At 36.9% G+C, this 19748-nt stretch overlaps 1 protein-coding gene across 6 annotated transcripts in view; it reads left to right on the top strand.

Annotated features, from left to right (window-relative positions):
- The window catches only part of NAV3 (neuron navigator 3), a 593230-nt gene that overhangs the window by 381241 nt on the left and 192241 nt on the right, over positions 1-19748 (top strand). For all 6 annotated transcript variants that reach the window (XM_082636004.1, XM_082636005.1, XM_082636006.1 and 3 more), the window contains exons 6-8: positions 2808-2876; positions 6038-6177; positions 17790-18816. In XM_082636004.1, coding sequence (XP_082492130.1) covers positions 2808-2876; positions 6038-6177; positions 17790-18816 — 1236 coding nt within the window. The remainder of the gene's footprint in view (positions 1-2807; positions 2877-6037; positions 6178-17789; positions 18817-19748) is intronic.

Here is a 19748-nt window from a genome sequence, read left to right on the forward strand (position 1 = left end):
AAGGAAGGAAGAAAGAAAGAAAGAAAGAAAGGGAGCTAGAGGCATTGTGAGAAGTGTTGGGGCTTGAGTTAGGTGGAAGGAGAACATAGATAAATTTGTAGAGGTCGAATCAGCGTGGCAGGGTATTGATTGCACATCTACAATAATTAAAAGGAAGGAAAAAGGGAAGTGTTGACTATTGAGGTTTCAAGCCCAAAGACCTAAAGAAAATGGTGATCCTGTGTACAGAAATTATGAAATGAAAGGAAGGATCTGATTAGAACTTGGGGGATTAAAAAAAGGAAAATGGTGAGTTTGATGTGGTAATTGATTTTGAAGGTCATGGAAATAGATGTCTTTTATTCAGTTGATACTGATGACTGGGAGTATGATGCAGCTATTAACTCTAGTTTCTAGTAGATTTCACCTGAAATCTTAGGTAAGAATCAAATGAAAGAATGCATACAAGTGTTTGAGGAAAGATGACATATGACAAAGCATGCTTTTAAGAGATGGGTAATGGAAGAGGGCCTGGTGAAAGAAAGAGAAAATGGATAAGAATGATGGTGGGTAGGTCAAGTGAGTTTATTAGTATGACAGTCTATGAAAGAGAGAAATTAAAAAGGCAGAGGGGGCTTCCCTGGTGGCGCAGTGGTTGGGAGTCCGCCTGCCGATTCAGGGGACGCGGGTTCGTGCCCCGGTCCGGGAAGATCCCACATGCCGCGGAGCGGCTGGGCCCGTGAGCCATGGCTGCTGAGCCTGCGCATCCGGAGCCTGTGCTCCGCAACGGGAGAGGCCACAACAGTGAGAGGCCCGCGTACCGCAAAAAAAATAAAATAAAAAAATAAAAAAAAATAAAATAAAAAAAAATAAAAAGGCAGAGGGAAAAATATGGCCAAATACAAAAATATTAGAATATGGTGAGAGTTGAATCAAACGCTTCTTCAAATAACAGTTTCACATTTGTAAGGATAGTATAGAGCAGAAGCCCAGTTTCAAAGAATTAAAGTAGGATGGCTTGGTGCAAAAATATAGGCAACTAGTAGAGTATTCTCATAATAATTAGAAAACACAAGTGGGCGATAAAATCAGATTGATTTTGACCAAGTCGATTAACCTCTAGATTTTGTTGTTGGTTTTCCACTTCTATACTAGAATGATACATCTTTAAAATCATGGAAGAAAAAATCAATGAGGTGGCTTCAGTTCCCCGAGGGAAAGTACATTGTTTTATTGGCATCTCTCCTGCTAATATTTGTGTTCAATTTGGAGGGTACAGGATAGAAGACATCATAGTGAACCTGTAGGTAGTTCTCTTATTCTTGGGTTGAGAAAGCAGACTGACATGTTCACAGAAGATTCTTTTTTTTCACTTTGGGTACTTTTAGTTTTAATTTTTGAATTAATATTTCATTGGAGTGCTTTGGTTTTTACTTTTAAATTGTCCTCTGATATTATTGTTGCTGAGGTAGTTTGGCCAGTGGTAGCCAGTTGTCTCAGTGTCCAGTACAGTTAGAATACAGAATGCACTCTCTGCAAATAAGAATATATCACATGTCCACTTGAAAAACAAGTGCTCTGAAAAGCTGTCTAGATATGAGGAATTCTTTATTCCTCTCTAGCCAGGCAGTTCAAAGGCCTGCATACTCCCACCACAGACTGGCTGCATGGAGTAAGAGTTTACTTAGGAAACATGTCACCATCTTAAGGGATCCTTCCCTTGGTTAAATACCCTCTACTTAGCAGCAAAGCAACTGGATTAACAGCAGGGCTCCACATGACCCTTCCACCCTGATTCCAACAACTCCATGTTGTTCCTGTTTCCTTGGAAGCCTTGGAAACTGTGCATGTACAACAAATGTGTTCATGTAGAGTCATCACAATTCACCAGCAGAGTGATTCTCCACTCACACATCAACTCGTGACCATCACAGCACGTGTGAACGTGTTTAGGCCCACTGAGTCTTACTATGTCCTTCAGAACACTAATTTCAGAACCATTAGGTAATTCAGAAATCAGTTCAAGTTAAAGCACAAATGTTCATTTAGTTTATAAAGTATCCACTGCTCTTCAAAACTTGGTTTCCATAATGCTTTTCAGTGTGTTTTCGACCAAAGATTGTGATTTAAAAAATCATTAAGAATTGTAATCCAAGAATGCCCAGAAATTGTCATCAGCAGTTGTTCAGTCCGTTTTTGAAGAATTTGACTCCATTTTAATCTTAGTTTTTTGCATAGATCTTTCTCTAGAAAAACATCTTGTATTAATCACTTCCATAAAATATTCTATCCAGGACTAGAGATGAACAATAACTTACTACACAGAAACCAGATATTTTAATCTTTTGGCTTTCAAAATAGTATTTAGGTTAAGACAACAGACTAGAAGAGTTTATAAAAGAAAATAATGACTCTCATTTCATGCTCTTTTTTGCATTTGAATCTTTTTGAGAAAGAGATCTTGCTATGGTGTTAAGTCAAACTTTAGCTTTCCTGAAGTTTTCACTGTCATTTACAAAGGTTGAATTTTTTCCAAGATGGAATAATATTACTTTAAAAATATTAATATTGTCGCACAACCATTTTTTAAAATTCATTGATGACACACTTGTTAGGGGGTCCACAGCATTATTTATTTCATAATATGTCCATAATCAAAGGTCATGGTATATGTGTTGCATTATCATAATTTTCTAATTTATTCTTTATACATGTTTATACATGTTCTAATTGCATTTCATTAACTCATAGTTTTCTTGTAAGCTTGTACTTTCTTTCCATGTTCAAAGAATCTCTTTAATTCAATTTCTCTGTTTCTCCTCATACAGTCTGGCAGCCAGATATGCAACTCAGTCTAATCACAGTGGAATTGCAACCAGTCAAAAAAAGCCTACTAGGTCAGTTAATATCTCTAATTTATTGCTTGTTAGTGATAATAAAGTAAATGCCCAGTGATATTTTGTCCTATCATTCTAAATTTTTTCAAAAACTGACGTACTTCCGGATGAAAAGGTTAGAGTAAAGAATTCTTCCAAGTAGATTTCCATACGCCTTCTTGGGGGTGAGCATGTTTGTGTTAGATTATGAAATGGGTCTTGGGTTCTTCTAATTCAGTTTAGTTATACATAGTGCTATGACTGGGCTGAAGTCTAGGTTCTAGGCTTAGAGAAAGTCAAGGAAAAAAATTACTTTGAAGACCCCATTCTTTCCAGGCCACAAATCTGGAAGTAAAACAAGATTGTAATTGCTTTTTGAAATGGGTACGCATTAATTATTGCACATTTTGAAGCAGAAGTGAGAAAACATTGGCAGATTTTTGTGGGGAAATTAGCACCAGCTCAGCCTGAACCATTCTTTTATCTTTAATCATTTAAATTTTTGCTTCTTTATGACATATGTATTTTAAAGGCAGTCTATTATAGTAAATGACAGTGCGTTATATACTGTTTGGAAAATACTGGTATAGAAAAATGTGTGGAAAGTGATTTTTTTTAATGTTAGTTTACTGGAGGCATGATGGTACAGCTAAGTGAAGCCACAGCAAATGTGTTTTGCCCCCCTGATTATTATGTGATTATATGTGCCATCTCACTCACTGGGGAAGTATCTCAGTAGTGGTTTACTAGTCACTACTCTAATAATGAATCATATTATGCAGTGTTTGACCACAAGAACTACTTATGATGCCTTAACTTGAGGTTATGTGCTTTTCCCCTTGCCTTGGTTTCCTAAGTTATGTTCATTCCCATAGTAATTAAACTGATTCTGAAAAGGCAAATTAAAAGGGTATTTAATTAAAAATCAAAAGAAATGATATAAACTAGGATGTGCAAAGAACAGTGACCTGCCATGTTCAGTAAGCATTTTTTATTACTATTTCTAAGACTTAATGAATATAAAATATATTTTAAGTACTTCTTTGATTTAATAGAACATCTCTTTTTTTGGCTTCATTCTCATTTCTCTTTTTATTACTTTGATGAATGATCTTGAGCTCTGGCTGACTGTCAGATTACGGTAATGAGAAGAGCAAATGGATTTTTTAATTTGTTTTAATTTGTTCTTCTGAGGACTAAAGATCACTTGGCTTCATGGGTCACAGTCAAGATCAAAATGTATTTCAATTGCTTTCTAGAAACAGGTCAAGTTTCATTGCAAGAAGGGCAAATTTTGTGACAAAATTTGTTTATAAATGTGAGTGTGGAATGAACTTTCTAAATCTATGGCTGTGTCTATAGGACTAGTTCTCAGATTTATTATGATGGGACATTTGGCCAAATTAATTAGTTGAGTTCCTTCTACATAGTGCAATCACTGGTATTCAAAATTCCTGGTGTCTGTGGTTATTGTGCTAGACTTACAAACCCTGTAGATCCATTTGAGTAAAAGTTAAATGCTGCAGTCATTTGGAAAAGATTCTAATCTTGTGCATGACACAACCTCTAATTAGCAAAATAGCTGAAGGAACTATTTATTAGCCATATGTATTTAAACTCCAAAATACAGTCAACATTTTGAAACTATTAACTATTCCAAGATATCAACATTTCTGGTCTAAGCTGGCGTGTGTGTTTTCCTGATGTTCATTCCATTCCGCAATACCTGTTACTATTATAAAATATTTATAGTATACATTTAAGAGTTTGATTTCCTGATAATCTATGGAAATAATGTGTCAAGTAGTATAATAAGGTGAGTTAAAATTTGAATATTGTAGCAACTGATTGTGAAATTGTGATATGTTGGGTACCAATATAATAGATATAAACATTCTTTTATTTTAAACATTTTGTATAACAAGAAAAAATTATTTGCTACATTTATAAGTTATGGATTGTTTTTGTTATTTTTCTTTTAAAATAGAACTTATTAGAGCAGTACACAGTGACATTCACATGGTGGCAGCAAATACTAGCAAAGATGCTGGCAACCCTTAATATCATGTTTTTAAATATGTCTTAAGATGCCAATATTAATTCTTGATTTCTAGTTTTTCATTTATGCGGATTGAGTTTACTATACATACACAATATACATTAGTATTAGTATAAAATAAAATATAGTAATTGCATATTTTACACACAGTTCTTGAAATAATTGATACCTGAAATTTTAATATGGAAACTGTTTAAACAGTGAAATAAATGATCCAAACTGATGTTTAATTATAGTTCAAATAAAATAACTGCAGATGATTACCTGCTATCAAACTTCCCCTAATTCTAATACAGTCTACCTACATTTCCTCATGTCTTGTCCTTCATACACAATGAGTAGCTAAAGCTACTATCACGGTAGGTGTATTTTAAATTGTCACTCTACTAGCATAGATTTTCTTCTTCTGAGACCTGCATCCTTGTCGCATGGCCTGTGTGATCAGTTGGCCACACTTGTGAGATAACCAGCTAGAGTCTAGGTGCTTACTTTTGGCAAGAGAGTGAAAGTTTTCATGTGAGACAGATCAGTCAAGTATGAACAAACTCATGACCTTGGTCTCCACACCGTGTTTTCGAGTAATTAACTACCTTAGATATTCAGTAAGCATTTGCTATTTGCAATTTGTATGTAACTTTATTCTTCTTTTTATTAATGTACAAGTTCATCTAAGATACAGCCACCTAAGATAAAAACAAATGTCCCGTATATTGAAAAGAACAACTTAACAACAACTGCAGGCAGCTGGTTAATATAGCCTGAGAATATAATAGATTCTAGTTAAGTATTATTTTTCCCTTGCTTTTCATGTAATTGTTACAGTACCTTTAAATCAAAGTTTTATTCATCAGGTGCATAGAGGCATGACTTTTTAGTTAAAATTACTTTATTTCTAATTGTCCTGCATTATTAATATACTTTGGAGGCAAGTTATATCATACGAAACAAGATTTTTCTGAAGATTTTCAAACCTTGTTTTTAGCTATTTGTCACTTAAACCAACATTTTCTGCTGAATGTCGTAAATGATGATTTTCCCATTAACTCTTCCCTGCTCAGAACCTCCTGTTCCCTATCTTTTTATAATGTACAGTAATGATGTAATTTTTCTTGTACTATTTCAGGCTTCCAGGTCCCTCTAGGGTGCCAGCTGCAGGCAGCAGCAGCAAGGTCCAGGGAGCCTCCAATTTAAATAGGAGAAGTCAGAGCTTTAACAGCATTGATAAAAACAAGCCTCCAAATTATGCAAATGGCAATGAAAAAGGTGAGTGTTCGCCCATTACATCATTAAGGCACAAGCGTAACATATGAGCCTAATAAATTACATGCTAAATCTAGTATTTAAGCAGTATTACAGCATTTGGAATGGAAATGTTATCAGTGGACTTTCTTATATTGCCTAAGTGCCTCCTCCTGAATTCCAGCTTTCTTCAGGACCTTTTCTATCTGAAGAACACTTTAAGGAAATATAGTCATTTATATTAAAGTGGTTAGTGATTATCCCCAAGTATAAAATCTGTTTCTCAAAAAAAGTTCCTCCTGGATGTATGTAAATAGCATTTTCTTTTGTTTTCTCATGTTTTATGAACACTTATCTTGAAATCATAAAACTACATGAAATGTTTTCAAATCCTTGGATTCAGTTAACATTAAGTGCCATACATGTTTGAGGAAGTTAAGGTTGGAGCATCAGAATTTAAGACATAATTATGAAGGGTACTTAGTCTTTGACAGCAGCAGGACAGATAAATATTATGACCTTAGTTTTTCCTATAAGAGACAAGTTATTCATGTTTGTTTTATTTTCTTGAACGAGTGTATGATAGAAGTATCCAATCACACATTGATCAGGAAGAAAGGACACAGTGGAAGTGTGTGTTAAAGGAGATTATATATTAACTACTGTATGATACACAGTTCTCTCTAATGTGCACAGTGCATATTTAAAGAGGTGCTGGCTTGATGCATATCCCTGTGGAGCCTGCATCCCAACGGTAGGATGTGTAATTTACATCTAAACCATGAGACAATCAAGAACCTCTGCTGTTGGGAGCAGTGTGTTGCGGGATTTTGAGGTAGTATTTTCTAATCAATAAAACTTTAACTTCTGGGCTTCCCTGGTGGCGCAGTGGTTGAGAGTCCGCCTGCCGATGCATGGGACGCGGGTTCGTGCCCCGGTCCGGGAGGATCCCACATGCCGCAGAGCGGCTGGGCCCGTGAGCCATGGCTGCTGAGCCTGCACGTCCGGAGCCTGTGCTCCGCAATGGGAGAGGCCACAGCAGTGAGAGGCCCACGGACCGCAAAACAACAACAAAAAAACTTTAACTTCTCTGTGTGGTATTTAACTCTCCATGCAACAAGGCATGAAATTCCAAAGTGACAAATACACTTAGTAGAACAGCTGGCAAATTTGGTTTGACTAATTGAACCAGGTAGAAACTTTCTGGCTCAGATTAGATCATTTCCAATTGTTTCATATGGGTTATCTGATTAGACTTCTCTTACTCAGACATGAATTGACAGGAGTGATCTATGAATTATACACTTTCATGAAAATTTCCTACCCACTAAAACAAAATTGGACAGACTGTAAATCCATGTAAGCAAAGCACTGTATCTTGATCCCTGTAATATCCCCAGTTCTTGAGTTGAATGGAAAAAGAAGAAAATAGTATGTGTTTGGAAGTTAGGATTTTGTCTTTAAAATAAAGAATAAAACCTTTGATTGGAGAACCTAAGAAATGTCACTGAAGACTTACACTTCTCCTGGAGAGAAAGGGGACAAGAATTTCTTATCAGAAAAACATCTCCCTCATTTTGTGACTTTCCTAGAAAGCATCATACAAAGGCCTATATGTGCTATGAAATTCTAAGGGAAAATAAACAAATTTAGACATTAAGATATGCTGAGTGGACTGCTCAAGTGTCTGATTTTAGCTACATGATAATACAGTTGTATAAGAGTTTTGCAAAAAATGACTAATAACATTGGCAAAGAAACCTAGAAATGCTTTAGATGACCCAACGCTTTGATATCATAATGTATTTTTTGATCATGTGAAATACTTTTTGTATTTCTGGTGTCTAAAAGTAAAAATCCAGAGGTAGCCAAGTATTCATATCTTTCCATAGCCATTCAACCTCTCTTATGTATGTCTAGGAAGTAGTGCAAAATTAGAAAGTAGCAATATTTATAATAACCACAAGGTGGAGACAGATAACATACATTACGAGGTATTTGACCATAAGCAGATTTCCTTAGGTCTGTATCAAGAGCAAAAGTTTTCATGGTGAATTAGCCATTACTTTTAATTCCAACAAAGTAAAATTCCAAAACATTTAAAGTGTATGATCTCACATTCACAAATATTTATAATATTATATATCAAATGTAGGCATTAAATGTCTGTAAACTGTCAATAATAATTAAAGCATAAATTGCATTATATAATACAGCCTTCTGGAATTTGTTTTACATGCTATATGGCATTTTCTATTAATGTGGAGTTACAACTTCATATCAGTATATCCAATATCATCTCTAAATTAATCATTGGGTCATGCTATTTTATATTTCCAAAATATTAGCTTAAGTTATAGAGCAAACAAAACAAATATAGACATCACATATGAAACAGTTTATAATTTATTCTTTAGACTATTCGAATGGTACATATTTTTGGATAAGAATGTTTTATTTAACCTTTGACGTGGAGATTTTTCATGTTAGCATAGCATATAAAAATATAAGATTCCATCTGATGACAGGTTGATCTCTGTGACAATATAGTTCATACATATCCTAGGTATGGCCAAATAAGGTGAAAATTAAACAAGAATTTTCAAAGGTTACAATATTATAATGACAGAATTCAGAAATTACTGACTTGAGTATTCTAATTGCCATTCCTTTTTAGTTATTAGAAAGTATAACAGTTAAATTTAATAAATTATTTTTACTCAAAAGAAATAATCACGCTATCTGTAATGTGCTCCCTGAATGCTTCTAAGTGAAAATGTACTTTCTACTTTTTTAAAAAGTCTTAAATGATGAGTTATATGAATCAATTGGGGAATCTCTAGAATTTGTAATAGATAGTAAAGGTTTATTCACAATTAAAGCAATTTCACTTCCTTATTAAAAAACATACTGTTGAAAGCACAGTAGCTTCTCACATGTATGGGATGGTAAAAATAGCTTATTTACGAATTGTGTGGCTTATCTAATAAAGGGAAATCAGAAGAGAATCACAAACTGCACTTCAAAAGATACATCTAATACCATTTTAATAATAATCCAAAAAATAGTGTGCTCATTTCACCAAATGGATTAAAATACCGGTGAACATGGCCATAGATTATCACTTGCAGAGAAGGCTGAAATAGAAATGTTAAAATAGAAAGCAGTGCCACCCCACCATTCTGTTGAAATGGAATGTAGGAACAAATTTCTCAGAACAAATGGCGAAATGAAGATAGTATATTGTTTGTAGAAAAGCATTTATTTGGGGAGTCCAAGTTTCTTCGCTTGGTGACCTGACATGCAGAGACTGACAATGAATAAATAATATGTTCTGACACTAGCATTTATCAATTTGCCAATGCACCCTATGAGATTACTCTAGACAGATGTATGCTTTAAAGAAAAATCAATATCTTTTCAGTGGAAATCAGGGATCTTGGGGAAAAAAATGGCCTGGTTCATTTGGGCACACATTTTATATGCCTGAAGCAAATTATCTTAAGAAATAATTCTTGTTTTATTAAATCGGCATGATAAATATGAAAAAGGCTTAACAGTTTAGTATTATTAGGAATGTAAATGTCCCTAGCTCTATTTGGAATTCACTTTCTGAATTATGATCTGTAAACACTTATTACTTGGCAGAGTTCCTTAGCAGAGAGATGTTTTTCTATGTTGCTAAGAAACATGCCACAGTACCAGAGGGCATGCTCGCATCTCTTTATTGTTTCTCCCATGTGATTCTTACATGGTACCTGTACATCTGTGGAAGAGGAGATTTCCTTTCTGTTCTCCTAGGTTCTAATGAAGTATCTTCTGGTGTGAAAGTGTTTTATTTCATTTATACTCAACATAGATTTAGTATGATTGATATGGAGAATTTAGCAAAATTGAAATTGAACTTTTTAAAACTATAGGTTTAATGTGAATGTTGCATTAGTCGTGGAGTTTTGACAGCTAAAACATAGTTATCTAGTTCTTAAGTACTTTTTTAATTACTCTGAAATTACTCTTAAGACCACAGAACTGAACTGTTTTATTTCCTTTTCAATGCAATGCAAATATGTTTTACTCATTATATCTCTTTATGGGTGATTTCATTATGTGTTCCACCATGACTTTTTGCTTTATTTCCTTAATAATTATATAAACCTATAATGACATAATTTCAAGTTAATCTTGAGGATGTTTATGAGGTACCAATTAAGTACATAGGTCAAGTGATATGATTAAATAGACTTGGGCATATATGTTGTTTACTTATGTATACATGCTTACATATTGAGGTGTACATGTATTTTATATGCCTGTACATAAATTACATACTTTAAAAAAATCTGGCTGGTGAGTTAAAGCTTCCCTAAATTTTTCAATAGTCCACAAAGTGGCACTCTCACATTACTAATGGTACAGTATATACATGTGCAGAATGGACAGTGCCCCTACAGTCCCTGTAATAGCATTCCATGTTTCTGTTTATCATAAAATTGATGATTGAGGCATTTTGCAAGCCATCATTAATGGGAGACAGTGTGGTGAGGTAAACAAGGGGCCAGTTGGTAACAAAACAACTGAAAACAAATTTGAATGCTACATTTTTTAACTTTTGAAATGTTCAGTGTATTTTGGTATATTATTGTAAAATGAGAGTCTAAGTTAATTATTTACCAAACTAATTGCCATCACCGCATTGATCAGTCATTTCCTTCCTTCCATAATGATCTGTGATGCTGAAGTTCTATAATTAGCAGGGACCATACGTATCACTGAGCACAATGCCTGCTGTACAGTGAATACTTTAAAAAGAGTGGTGCCAAAAACAGAAAGATAGATCAATGGAACAGGATAGAAAGCCCAGAGATAAACCCACGCACATATGGTCAACTTATCTTTGATAAAGGAGGCAAGAATGTACAGTGGAGAAAGGACAGCCTCTTCAATAAGTGGTGCTGGGAAAACTGGACAGGGACATGTAAAAGTATGAGATTAGATCACTCCCCAACACCATACACAAAAATAAGCTCAAAATGGATTAAAGACCTAAATGTAAGGCCAGAAACTATCAAACTCTTAGAGGAAAATATAGGCAGAACACTCTATGACATAAATCACAGCAAGATCCTTTTGGACCCACCTCCTAGAGAAATGGAAATAAAAACAAAGATAAACAAATGGGACCTAATGAAACTTCAAAGCTTTTGCACAGCAAAGGAAACCATAAAGAAGACCAAAAGACAACCCTCAGAATGGGAGAAAATATTTGCAAATGAAGCAACTGACAAAGGATTAATCTCCAAAATTTATAAGCAGCTCATGCAGGTCAATAACAAAAAAACAAACAACCCAATCCAAAAATGGGCAGAAGATCTAAATAGACATTTCTCCACAGAAGATATACAGACTGCCAACAAACACATGAAAGGATGCTCAACATCTTTAGTCATTAGAGAAATGCAAATCAAAACTACAATGAGATATCATCTCACACCGGTCAGTATGGCCATCATCAAGAAATCTAGAAACAATAAATGCTGGAGAGGGTGTGGAAAAAAGGGAACACTCTTGCACTGCTGGTGGGAATGTGAATTGGTACAGCCACTATGGAGAACAGTATGGAGGTTCCTTAAAAAGCTAAAAACAGAACTCCATATGACCCAGCAATCCCACTACTGGGCATATACCCTGAGAAAACCATAATTCAAAAAGAGTCATGTACCAAAATGTTCATAGCAGCCCTATGTACAATAGCCCGGAGCTGGAAACAACCTAAGTGTCCATCATCGGATGAATGGATAAAGAAGATGTGGCACATATATACAAGGGAATATTACTCAGCCGTAAAAGGAAACGAAACTGAGCTATTTGTAATGAGGTGGATAGACCTAGAGTCTGTCATACAGAGTGAAGTAAGTCAGAAAGAGAAAGACAAATACCGTATGCTAATGCATATATACGGAATTAAAAAAAAAATGTCATGAAGAACCTAGGGGTAAAACGGGAATAAAGACACAGACCTACTTGAGAATGGACTTGAGGATATGGGGAGGGGGAAGGGTAAGCTGTGACAAAGCGAAAGAGAGGCATGGACATATATACACTACCAAACGTAAGGTAGATAGCTAGTGGGAAGCAGCCGCAGAGCACAGGGAGATCAGCTCGGTGCTTTGTGACCGCCTGGAGGGGTGGGATGGGGAGGGTGGGAGGGAGGGAGACGCAAGAGGGAAGGGTTGTGGGAACAGGTGTATATGTATGACTGATTCACTTTGTTATAAAGCAGAAACTAAAAAAAAAAAAAAAAAAAGCATCCCTATTAGGATGATAAAAAAAAAAAAAAAGAAAATAAATAAAATTAACACAGGCTCCAAAAAAAAAAACCAGACAGACCGAGTGGTGCCCTTGTCATTTTCATTGTTGCTGCGCTTTCTGTGTTCTTACTTTGTGAACTGAAAGCTGGTTTGCTTCCATGCAAACAGCATACTACTCAGTGAGGAAGAAGAAGTAAACAACTGAGGATGTTCCCCAGTCCTTTCTCAGGCTAGTAGCACCATTGGCAACATAGCACTAAGCTCGGAAGCTAACCTGCCAGATTCCCATGGAGAATCATCTTTATCTAAACTTCCCATATGCCTGTTGTGACTGCCACATTCACCTCCGTGTATTAATTTTAGAACTAGGTTGGCATTTTTCCAGGTCATCAAAGTTACTTTTTTTTTTTTGCATATGAAATAACTAAAAATTAACTCTCTGAATTTAGATGTTTTCTAAGCAGGAATTAAAATCTATTCTTACATCAACTCAAAAGGGTGGTGCCAGTAGGATGCCCCAGGAGATAGTATATAGGTAACTGAATAGTGGGTATCTATCATGTTCTCCCCATTTCTATTCTGCTCATTGAGGAAGAAGGAAGCCATATTTCGGGGAGGTACCCAGTTGCCTTCACTGTTGTGACAAACATGTGACATTCTGGAGAACTGAACCGGCAGAATTTTTGGATGGGCAAGCAAACATATGGGAAGAAGGCAGAGTCAGAAGCCTCCAAGTTTTGTAGTCACATAAGCCGCGGTTCCAATTCTGGTTTTGTCTTTTCTAAATTTTACGTTATGCATGATTTGGAGCAAGTTACTTTCTCTAAGCTTCAGTTTTCTCATTTATAACAAGAGAAATAATAAGTATATTGTAGATTATTATGAGTTTAAATAAGAGGCATATGGGGAGAAGCTCTAAATGTGATACCATGTATCAAAGTACTTGGGAAAAGTAAGCAGTTGATAAATAATAGTATTTGGTTGTAATGGAATTGGTGGTGGTGGATGCGAGGTGGAAGAAGGAGGGGAGGAAAGGGAGAGGGAGTGGAAGAAACTTTCTCTTTGGAGGCCAGAGACAAGGAACAGCTATAGGCAGAGAGGCCCTGCAAACACAAGATACAGGTTGGTTGCAGGAATGCCCTTAAATATGTGCATTAGATACCTGTGCTTTTCCGCCATACCCAGCTAACAGTTCATTTATAGTCAGCAGCTGAGTTAACAACACTCAGCAATGTATCAGGCTACTTACTATTGAATATGTAAGTCGCACAGAGACCAGAATTTGTGCCGACGCCGCAGAGGCTGCCATTTCAGCAGCTGTCGTTCTGCACCCTCTCTTGGGAGGTGTCCAGAGAGACACTCATTATTCTAATGCTCTCCTGATGCACAGTGACTTCGGATTTTCACTCTTCGTGAAACCTGAAGCACCTCATTGCTGATTATAGAGAGGAGCTGGGCACAGATTGAGAGTTGAGTTCAGAGAAGTGTCTTCTATGTGTGTACTTATCTGAGAACGATTTTATAGATTTTGCTGTGACCGTTACTGTAGGCTGGATGTTGATGTCATAATTTGGAGTCCCTCCTGTCTCATATTTGGGTGTGATGATGTTGAATTTCCTCTGTACTTGAACTGCGATAGCAGTCTATCTAGCTAATGTCAGCACACTTACAGAGCATCCTGACTGGTCCTTTTCTGCCCTCTTCTCTCATCCTCACCAAAGCTCCCAGGCCTACAGGGGTAGGAGTCCCCTGGTTTCTAGTTGCAGAAACACAGAAGATATACACTAAGTATGTGGCGGAAATGATGAAATAAAGGACATTAGGAAAACCTCTTTTGTTTTTAGTGATCTCTCGCCACAGATTGCCAAGCATCCGGGGGGAATGCAGAACTGACCAAGGTTCCAGAAGTCCACAGAGCGAAGAATATTAATGCTGCACAGCTATGGAACATTTTATGAATTTAGCCAATTTGGACACTGTCATAAGAAATAACTCTTTAAAGCCGAACATGGTCTGTGACCAGCAGCGTTGGTATCATGTGGAAGGTTGTTAGAAATGCAGAATCGCGGGGCCTCCTGCAGATATGCTGAAGCACAATGTGATGTACACTCAGTAGGATCCCCAGTGACTTAAGCACACGTTAAAGTCTGAGACTGTTATGTTAAACACTTAAAATGTCAGACATTCTACGATAATTATAGAGCTTGGGCTCTAGAATCACACATGTGGCATCAAATCCTAGCCACACCACACATTCCTCGCTAGCTGTGCACCACTGAATGAGTTGTTTAGACCCTCAAAGCTTGGGTTTCCACAAGTGTGAATTAGAAACAGGAGCCCTTCCAAAAAAAGATAGGCAAAGTGATTATGAAATTGTCAAAAAAAAAAAATAGGAGCCCTTCCCATCTCATCAGGCTGTTGTGAGCACTAATGTGAGATAATATAGTTAAAGAATCTTCAATAAAATGCCAGTAGGCATTATTATATTTGTAATAATTATTAATATTATTTTCATTATAGAATAAGAAATATTGCAAATAACTTTTGAGATCAATGTAAGAAAGTGAAGATAAATTCAGTATGAGGCCATTATGTTCCTCTTAACAATACTACAACAGACTGTGATTTCATTTTGGGGGTACTTTATTTCTAACTCTGTGTCCCACTATACGTATGTACATATTTTTAAAATGTAACTAAATAGAATACATTTCCACATAGTTTCATATAAAAATTCTATACCACTCCTGCCTTGAATGCCTGCATATCTCCCTTAGCTCATCTGTCTTGATCTTATTTAATGTTGTACAGCCCTTTGTGCACTTCTGATCTCTACCATTTTCTTTCCTGCCTCCTACTCGTTTAACATTTAATATATGCCATTCATCTTCTGTGAGTCTGATTTCTTTCCTCTGACTAGATTGTAAGGTGTCTTGGGGAGTCTTGCACAGAATAGCCACTCAGTAAATATTAACAGATGTTATGCCTAGATTCAAGTCCTAGAGATTATAGGAACTGAGTAGCATTGATTAATATTTCTGGAAATAGTAGAAAAATAGAGGCATATATGTTGGACAGAAATCTGCAAAACAGTAAGGTCACTGTGTGAAATGCACGGGCACGTACACAATTCACTGAACTTGAGAAAATGCATCTTGTTTGGAGATGTTCTTAGTTCCCAGTTGAATCTAGGTAATCGAGAAATAAAGTTTACTTGACAATTCTATTAAAGGCATGAATTTGACATTCACTATTTTTTGTGTTTCTAGAGTCAAGGAGTAATGTTATAACTGATAAGCCATTGAACTTCTTGTACATTTGAAAAATAGTATAACATAGTGGTTGACAGAATTAACTTAGAATCCCAAGCTAAGTTCAGTTCTCAGGCTTGTCACTTACAAATTGTGTAACTTTGGCCAAGTTCTTTTACCTCTTTGTGCTTCAGTTTCTTCATGTGCAAATTGAGGGTAATAATGAAAATTTTATGCAGTTGTTGGAAGGACTGAGTTAATGTATTTCAAAAAGTTAGTTTAGTACCTGTCACACAGAAGGTGCTATGTGTTTAATGTAGAACTATGCATTACAGGTGTGGTCTTTGCTTTCATGGACTGTATCAACAGTGCAGTAGAAGAAACAGGCAATCACAGTGAAGTTATCTACGTTTGTCTATATTATTGGCATTGTTAATATAAACTTCACAAATCTATTATATTATTTTAGGCACACTTATTTTTTTAAAAAAAAACCTAACTCACACAAATATTTAATGAAGAATTTAACCTGTTTTCCTATCTCTAACTTTCTTTATTAACTTTTTAATGTAAATTTCTTCTTCTGAAAAATGGGTAAGACAAGTATTCTATACCAATTGGATTAATTACCTACTGTTTATCATGCATTTTGATACTGTTGGAAAAAACATTTAAAAGTGAAAGCATTGTAGTTTTAGATCTATGAATATTTAATGGAATTTAATGGTCTCCAATTCCTGAATATTATGAAAGGATTTATTAATAAAATATTTCCTTTGGACATTTCATCAAAAACAGCTTAGCCTTTATTTGACAATATCTGGTATGTTAACAGTATCAACATTGCCTCTTTTACATAAATATCTAATTTAATCATTCACTCCATTTCTCAGAAAAAAAAGAAAAAGAGGATGGAAGAGGGAGGTATTTATGGTAGATGAAATTTAAGATAAATGACATGACCAGAATTATATAGTTCTCCAGTGTCATCATTTATACTGAGATCTCTTAACTCCAAACTCAATTTTTTTTTAATTGTATACATTGTTATAAAATCTCTTTTTGGTTTAGTTTTTCATGCTTAAAAATAAGACTTGTAATCAAGCATTAATCAGTGCTATAACAGTCGTATAGAAATTCATATCATAATGAGATTTCTAAGTGGAAAGTAAGTAAACACTTGTGCATTATAAGTACTTATATGACAATTGGCCTTATTTTCTTATAGCCCCCAAAAAGTAGCTTGATTTTTTTATTAGAATTTAAAGTTTGTTCAGATCCCTACAGGAGCCTGCAGGTGTGCTAGTTAAGAGCACAGGCTTTGAAATCCGTTCAGGTCCAGGCTGGGTGACTTCGGACAAGTTATGTAGAATTTTTAAAAGTTATTTATAAAATTACTATTTGTAAGAATTATTTGTAAAATATCAATACATACCTTGTAGGGTTGTTATAAGGATTATACATACTATGTATTACACATTTTGTAGTATTACATATTTGTATTACATATTTTATATATCTCTTAGTAGATGATCTGACCCATATAAACATCCCTTTCAATATTTATTTTGTACAAATAAAAACAATATTAACAAAAAGCTAAATTATGATTCAAAAACATATTTAATCAGATAAGAATAAGCTAGGCTCCCTGTAGGTTAAAGCAATCTCTCAGTATTCATTATTTTTATAAGGCAAGGTGGACTATCCATTCACTGCTATGAGCTACAGTAGTAGCTGGAAGAATACAGAGAATTGCTTAGGGGAGGGATAGTGTTTGATTCATCTTTAGACCTCTGTGACCAGCAAAATTCATTTGGCTATGAATAATTTTAGAAGGGAAGAAAAGTGTTGTGTGTTTTTTCCCCAACATCACTGTCCCTCAGACGCTGAATGTTTGATATATGGTACAAAACCCACCACATTACAGACGTGGTTGATGCCACATAGCATGTCCGTTTCCAGTTCAGAGGAAAGAACTTTCCTTGTGCCTACCGTTAGAAATACTCAGTGGTGTGACATAAGTGATCAAAAACTAACCAGCCTTTTAAAATTGTTTCTTCTTAACCACGTCCAGATTCCTCCAAAGGACCTCAACCATCTTCAGGTGTGAGTGGCAGCACGCAGCCCCCCGGCGCCGCTGGGCAGCCCCCGGCCTCGGCCATCCCGTCCCCGAGCGCCAGCAAGCCGTGGCGCAGCAAGTCCATGAATGCCAAGCACAGCGCCACCTCCACCATGCTGACCGTGAAGCAGTCGAGCCCAGGCCCCTCTCCCACACCACCTGCAGACAGGCTGAAGCCCCCTGCCTCGGACGGGAGCAGAGCAGCTCCCTCGGGACAGAAATCCATGCTCGAGAAGTTCAAGCTGGTCAACGCCCGGACGGCTTTACGCCCCCTGCAGCCAGCCAGTTCCGGACCCAGCGATGGTGGGAGGGAGGACGAGGCCTTTTCTGAGCCTGGTGAGATGGAAGGCTTTAACAGCGGTCTGAATAGCGGCGGCTCAACAAATAGCAGCCCCAAGGTGTCACCGAAATTAGCCCCTCCAAAAGCTGGAAGCAAAAATCTCAGCAATAAAAAGTCTTTGCTACAGCCAAAGGAAAAAGAGGAAAAGAACAGGGACAGAAATAAAGTTTGCACTGAAAAACCAGTCAAGGACGAGAAAGATCAGGTGGCGGAGACGGCTCCAAAAAAGACCTCTAAAATTGCAAGCTTCATCCCAAAGGGCAGCAAGACGACAGCCGCCAAGAAGGAAAGCTTAATCCCCTCTTCCAGTGGGATTCCAAAACCGGGCTCCAAGGTGCCAACAGCAAAGCAAACTGTCTCACCGGGAGGCTCAACAAGCAAAGAGTCTGAAAAATTCAGGACTACCAAGGGAAGCCCTTCCCAGTGCTTCCCTAAGCCCGTAGCGACCGAGAAAGCAAGCACGTCCAACTGCCCTGCTCCTCTGGAAGGGAGGGAAGCTAGCCACCCCTCCTTGGCCGGCTCCTGTGCTGGGTCAGCGGCGCAAGGCAGTGGGCAGAGCGTGGGGAACGGTGCTGTCCAGCTCCCTCAGCAGCAGCAACACAGCCACCCGAATACGGCCACCGTGGCTCCATTCATTTATAGGTAAGGCGAGCTCCGTTGGTCCACAGCTGCAAACACTGACAGGTCTGCATACTCAGCGTATACATAATAAGGAAGGTTGCGGAGTCCTATTTCACGTAGTCATTTTGGAACAGTGTTTCATTCTGGAGAGAGAGGCCTAGAATTAAAATTTTTAAAAGAAAGCCTCCCCTATCCTCCAATCTGTTAGTCCTCATCTCCTTCCCCTCCCCCCCCACTCAAGAACCGAGGCCTTTGAAAGTTAACCTACTTGTCATCAAAGGCAACATAGAACCCAGATGTCATGACTTTTCCCTGTGTCTATTACTTTTACGACTATTATTTCTATTATTAGTCTTTTAAAATAATTCTCATTTTTATAGAGTTTAGACATATTTTTGTTTTCACCCATGAGAAATAGTAAACCATAATGGTTAAGGGGGCACGCTCTGGGATCAGGCAGATATAGACTTGATGCCCAGCTCTGCTACTTACCAGCTATATGCCTTTGAACAAAGAATTTAACATCTCTTAGTCTCATTGTCAGCTGTCAAATAGAAATAATAGTATCTACCGTGTAGAGTTGGGAAGAGTAACAGGCATAATGCATATAAGATGCTTATTGTATATTGTGGCACATTGTACATGTTTGTTAACTGTTGCTTATAAGGCATTGCTTTCCCAACATAAAATTTATATTAATTTCCACAGCTAGGCCTGTTGTTTCCAGGCAAAAATAATAATCTATATGATTATTATATTTAACTTTACTAAATTTTTTGTTATATATTTATATTATTTTTCATTTAAAATACATAACAGAGGGCTTCCCTGGTGGCGCAGTGGTTGAGAGTCCGCCTGCCGATGCAGGGGACACAGGTTCGTGCCTCGGTCCGGGAAGATCCCACATGCCGTGGAGCGGCTGGGCCCGTGAGCCATGGCCGCTGAGCCTGTGC

The sequence above is a fragment of the Mesoplodon mirus genome, assembly GCF_964341445.2.
Source record: "Mesoplodon mirus genome assembly, chromosome: 11".
NCBI classification, from domain to species: Eukaryota; Metazoa; Chordata; class Mammalia; order Artiodactyla; family Ziphiidae; genus Mesoplodon; species Mesoplodon mirus.